At 44.8% G+C, this 6000-nt stretch overlaps 1 protein-coding gene across 3 annotated transcripts in view; it reads left to right on the top strand.

The window, feature by feature from the left end:
- The first annotated feature begins 2359 nt into the window (after positions 1-2359).
- Positions 2360-6000, top strand: part of TTF2 (transcription termination factor 2) — a 35619-nt gene continuing 31978 nt past the window's right edge. For all 3 annotated transcript variants that reach the window (XM_084649206.1, XM_084649207.1, XM_084649205.1), the window contains exons 1-3: positions 2360-2488; positions 2775-2886; positions 4000-4086. In XM_084649206.1, coding sequence (XP_084505332.1) covers positions 2461-2488; positions 2775-2886; positions 4000-4086 — 227 coding nt within the window. In that variant the 5' untranslated portion in view covers positions 2360-2460. The remainder of the gene's footprint in view (positions 2489-2774; positions 2887-3999; positions 4087-6000) is intronic.

Genomic DNA, 6000 nt, shown 5'->3' with positions numbered 1-6000 from the left:
AGCTGGGAGGAGGGAGAGAAACAAAGGGTCTGGGTCTGTCTGTAGTCGTCTTGGCCGGGGACAGAACAGGAATGGAGTCTTAGAACTTTTAGTAAGTAATCTAGCTAGGTATGTGTTAGATTATGATTTCTTTAAATGGCTGAGAAAAGAATTGTGCTGAATAGAATAACTATTTCTGTCTGTGTATCTTTTTTGTAACTTAAGGTTTTGCCTAGAGGGGTTCTCTATGTTTTTGAATCTAATTACCCTGTAAGATATATACCATCCTGATTTTACAGGGGGGGATTTCTTTATTTCTATTTACTTCTATTTTTTATTAAAAGTCTTCTTGTAAAACACTGAATGCTTTTTCATTGTTCTCAGATCCAAGGGTTTGGGTCTGTGGTCACCTATGCAAATTGGTGAGGCTTTTTATCCAACATTTCCCAGGAAAGGGGGAGTGCAAGTGTTGGGAGGATTGTTCATTGTTCTTAAGATCCAAGGGTCTGGGTCTGTAGTCACCTAGGCAAATTGGTGAGGCTTTTTACCAAACCTTGTCCAGGAAGTGGGGTGCAAGGTTTTGGGAAGTATTTTGGGGGGAAGGACGCGTCCAAACAGCTCTTCCCCAGTAACCAGTATTAGTTTGGTGGTGGTAGCAGCCATTCCAAGGATAACGGGGGTAATATTTTGTACCTTGGGGAAGTTTTAACCTAAGCTGGTAAGGATAAGCTTAGGAGGTTTTTCATGCAGGTCCCCACATCTGTACCCTAGAGTTCAGAGTCGGGGAGGAACCTTGACAGGTCCCATAGAGATCAATCATGGGACCAGTACTATTCAATATTTTCATTGACTTGGATAATGGAGTGGAGAGCATGCTTACAAAATTTACAGATGACACCAAGCTGCAAGGTTGCAAGTACTTTGGACAATAGGATTAGAACTCAAAATGACTTTCACAAATTGGAGAATTGGTCTGAATTCAACAAGATGAAATTCAATAAAGATAAGTACAACGTATTTTACTCAGGAAGGAAAAATCAAATAAACAACTACAAAATGGGGAATAACTGGCTAGATAGTTGTACTGCTGAAAAGAATCTGGAGGATACAATAGATCACAAACTGAATATGCACCAACAATGTGATGCAGTTGCAAAAAAGACTAATATCATTCTGGAGTATATTAACAGGAGTGTTGAATGTAAGCCATGGGAGGTAATTGTCCTGATCTACTTGACAATGGTGAGGTCTCAGCTGTAGTACTGTGTCCAGTTCTAGGTGCTACACTTTAGGAAAGATTTGGACAAATTGGAGAGAGTCCAGAGGAGAGCAACAAAAGGTTTACAAAACCTGATCTATGAGAAAAGGTTAAAAAGAACTGGGCATGTTTAGTCTTGAGAAAAGAAGCCTGAGGGGGACCTGATAACAGTCTTCAAATAAGTTACAGGCTGTTACAAAGAGGATAGTGATTGACTGTTCTCCATCTCCACTGACAGTAGGAAAAGAAGTACTGGGCTTAATCTGCAGCTAGGGAAATTTAGGTTAGATATTAGGAAAAACTTTCTAACTGTAAGGGTGGTTAAGCTCTGGAAGAGGCTTCCAAGGGAGGTTGTGGAATCCCTGTCGCTGGAGGGTTTTAAGAACAGGTTGGACAAACACATTTGGGATGGTCTAGGTTTACTTAGTCCTGCCTAGTATGACCCGATGTCCTGATTTTATAGGGACAGTCCCAACGTTTGGGGCTTTGTCTTATATAGGTGGTGCCTATTGCCCGCCACCCCCTCCGGATTTTTCACCCTTGCTATCTGATCACCCTAATCCTGCCTCTGCGCAAGGGGATGGATGGACGACATGATCTACTGAAGTCCCCTCCAGCCGTACAGCTCGGTGCCATTTCTAGCGAGAGCAGGGGGGGAGTTGCCCGGTGCCCTGGGCCAAATATCCAGCCCTTCCCCAGGGGCAGATCAGAAATGGTGCAGGCAGGCAAGGAGCACTGGACACGCCCGGCACGAGCAGAGCAACTGCAAGGCACCTTGTGCTCCAGCTGCGTGCGCAGCGGGCACCGCGCGCCGGGGGCGGGGAGCAGGTTTCTTCATCGGGAAACACGCACAAGACCCGGCCTCGGGGTGGGACGGGGCGTCCCACGGGGTGTGTAGGCGGGGGAGGGCAAGGAGGAGTTCTCGCCAGGTCTCATTGGTTGGCTTCCCACCAATGACCTGCCCCCTTAGCTTTGCCCGCCTCTTCCCCACCATTCGAAAGCTGAGGGCCCGCGCAGAGAGAGACGGAGAGATTGGAGGGCTGTGCCCCGCTGCGATTGGCTGGCCATCCTCCCGCCCCGCTCCTACTGGCCACTGTGTCAGTGACGAGGCCGGATCCATATGTCGGATTGGCTGACTCCCAGAGCGGGGGCGGGGTCGGCGGGACGCGTTTTCCGGAGACTCTGCCGGGGCCGGGACCGCGCGGGAGCTTTGAGGCCTGGGGATGGAGGCGGTGCGGTGCGCGGGGCACGGTGAGGGGCGGAGCCGCCGTGACATGCCTGGGGGGCTGCGGGGTCCCCCGGGTCGGGGTTGGGCTTTTCTGAGGCGGCCTCCCTGGGCCCGGGTTTCTTCTTTTTTTTTCCCCGGGGGGGGGGTGTCCCTGGCGCGGGGTCCCCAAACTGGGCGTGGGGGGGTCTCCTGGGGCTGGGGATATCCCCGGGGCTGGAGGAGCGCCCTAGCCCCGGGTCTCAGAGTGGAGCGGATGCTGGGAGGCTGAGTCTCACAAGGCTGCTTTTCTTCCCCCCCCCCCCCCACCAGGGTCTCTCTGTTTCCTGAAAACAGGCGTCTGCGATGGGCCAAACAAAGGGAAAAGCTTCTACATGTGCGGGGTCCAGGACCAGGCGCCCTGCGGATTCACCCTCGCTGCACAGTAGGTTTAGGGACGCGGAGGTTCCTGTTCTGCACACGTACTCGCCCCATCCTCTGGGGTGATGCTGAGCTGTCACGGCACAGCCTGGGATGCGGTGTGTGTCACCTTAGGTTTTCCAGTGTTGGATCCGCTCTCAGATTACATTATAACAATATTCATTACTAAGCAAAGGCAGCTGCTGTATATTTGTTCTGAGGGGCATTGCAGTTTAAACATATAATCTGAGTGTGGAACGGATTTATAGGAAGGCAGAAACATCCTAATCCCCACAGAGAGCCTGTAGAGTATCCTATTATTTAATGTTTTTATTATCATAGTTCCTAGGAGCTCCAGTCAGAGGCCAGGACCCCATTGCACTAGCTGTGGTACAAACACAGATCAAAAAGATGGTCTCTGACCCAAAAAGCTCACAGTCTAAGACTAAGATAAGTGATACAGATAAGTGAGGGAAACACAAAGGAACAATGCGATAATAGTCATCATGATAGGCAGCAGACTGATCACACCAACTGATTAACAGTTATCAACTTTTTTGTAGTCATGGTAAAGGAGATATGTCAGGATGTAAAATGTCAGCCTGTATCTCCAACTAGCCTACACACCTTCAACTCGGATGCCCATCTGCATCATATATACTCATCATGGGTTACAAAATGCTGTGGTTTGTAGATGTAGCCATAGACCATCCTGCAGTTCACCCACAGATTGGCTAGTAATATCAATATCTTGCCTCTTAATCTTTCTATATAGAAACCAGAGATTCAATTGTCTCCCATCTTGACTACCCCTTTATAAATTATACCAAAACAATACAGAAGACCTGAGTTAATCATGTGTTCAAGAAAACCACTGTTTTTGTTACATAAATGGCATTTCGTGTCTTAAATGCTGGAAACTAAGAGAGAGAAGGGATTAGCTCTTTTATTAATTTTAAGTGAATTGGGGGCTGTTTGGGGAGCCCCGACAAAGAGCTGTTAGTTCGGTGAACCTGACCTCCTACATGTCTCTGAACAAAGGTGTCTTTGAGATCTTCCTCTAAGGATTTTGCCTTAAGCATTTGTTTCTGCTATTGCTCTTACTCAGACAGCTCAAATCTTTTCCCCCCACCTTCAGCCTTCCTGCTTCCTACTGCTTGATCCATGAGAAGTACATGGTGGAGCTGCAAGTTCTGATTCAGCAACAGGACAGAGAAGAATACAAGTAGGTTTGTCCAAAGGGAACATGTACAGCATGTAATTCCTATTAATTTGAAAAGTTAGGATAACTCTTCCTTCTTGTGGCAGCACAGCCTGATCACTATCCTGCTTGGTGTATACATTTCTGCAGGTTTGCATATTATTTTTCAAATATGGCAGGTTCCAGTTCCTAAGAGCACAGAATGTAAATATCTGGATTGAGGAAGGATGTCTTTGTTGTACTGAAATTGGCATCATTTTAAAACAGTCTGATTCTTACAACGTTAAATTGTAGATATCATTGGATGGATTGTATGTGTGTTGGACACTGCAAGGCCTACAAAAAGCAGCTCCCAACAAAGTTCAGTTTCTATTGGCTAGACATAGTTTGTATAGATAGTAAACAGTGATGTGATATAAGAATTTTATTGGCATGAGTTTGTGATGATCACATTAATCGTGCGTGGTAAAGCCATTTCTGAGTTATCCAGATCATCCGAAACAAGTGCTGGTATAACTTTTATAGAGTGTCGTCCTGTAGTCTCTGTATGACACACATGTTACAGGAAAATCTATTTTAGGAACATTACAGAGATTTAAAAAAATCATAGTACTATTTTTTGTGTCCTTGTGCCTGTGTCTTGGTCAGCATGAGTCCAAATGGGCTGAGCTCAGACAGAGAGAATTAACACTAATAAATGGTGTAAAATAGAATCCTGTACATAAAAATGTCATAATTTAGTCTAGCTCTGGCCAGCCCAGGACTAAAAATGAGAGCCAGGTCCCACTAGAAAGGCTCAGATCTCCCCTTCAGTGATGTCAATATCCCATTTCTAGTCCTGCTGGGCCATTGGATATTGGACACTAAAGTTGTCACTGGCCCAAGATCATCGTAGGTCTCTGACATGTATGGTTTTTGAGGGAAATTCTACAGTAGGGGTGGGGAGGAAACATTTGTTTGGCAGATTAATGATGTTTGTTTGTTTAGCATCAACTGTTTGAAGCTGCTCAGCAGTTGGAAATGTTAAAATAAATCCTGGGGAGTTGGATTATTTGGCAGGTGTTACAGTTATGTGATAAATCACACAGGTGTGTGATTATTAATCAGATGCTACCCCAATTTGTCACATGGGTATTTCTGTCATATAGGTGATAGATAGATCTATATGTGAATGTATAAATACAATCTATATGCAAGTTAATGCTACTTGTAGTTTTGACATTGATTTAACATATTTTTGTTAATTGCTTGTGCACAGTCTCCTATGAGATGGGTATTACCCCTTTTTACGGTTAGGAAACTTGAGTTTAAGAAGTTAAGCAAGTAGGTGGTGGAATGGAACCCAATTTTCTGACTCCCAATGCCTTCCTTGAAAAACTTAAACAAGGCTTTCTTATCATTGTTCTTCCATTTTTTGATTCATTTATTCAATAACTTTCAAAATTTTGGCTCCTTTCATGTTAAGAACCAACTTATTCTATTCAGTGATCCAATTATTTACTTGTAACAATGTCATGTTATCATAAAAGGTTTTTCTTTGGTACAATTATTTATTTATATTTATATCCCACATAAGCTCTCAACATGTGTTCAATTAAAATTCACAATGATTAAATAAAAAGAAAAGGAGGACTTGTGGCACCTTAGAGACTAACCAATTTATTAGAGCATAAGCTTGGTTAGTCTCTAAGGTGCCACAAGTCCTCCTTTTCTTTTTGCGAATACAGACTAACACGGCTGCTACTCTGAAACCAATGATTAAATAGAAAACAGCTGCAATCCAGTAAAAGCATCTCACAGAGCTCTGTTTGTCAGCTGCCAAATTAAAAAAGAGGCCTCCCTCTTATTCCATAGCCAAACGCCTTCCTTTCCCCACCGCCCCCGGCTTCAGAGAAATGCATTGCACAGCCCATCTCTTAAAAGGCAAAGAAATTTGGG

Source organism: Lepidochelys olivacea, assembly GCF_965140295.1.
Source record: "Lepidochelys olivacea isolate rLepOli2 genome assembly, chromosome: 1".
NCBI lineage: Eukaryota > Metazoa > Chordata > Testudines > Cheloniidae > Lepidochelys > Lepidochelys olivacea.
Note: the sequence above shows the minus strand (reverse complement) of the source record. Positions and strands in the feature narration are given on the sequence as shown.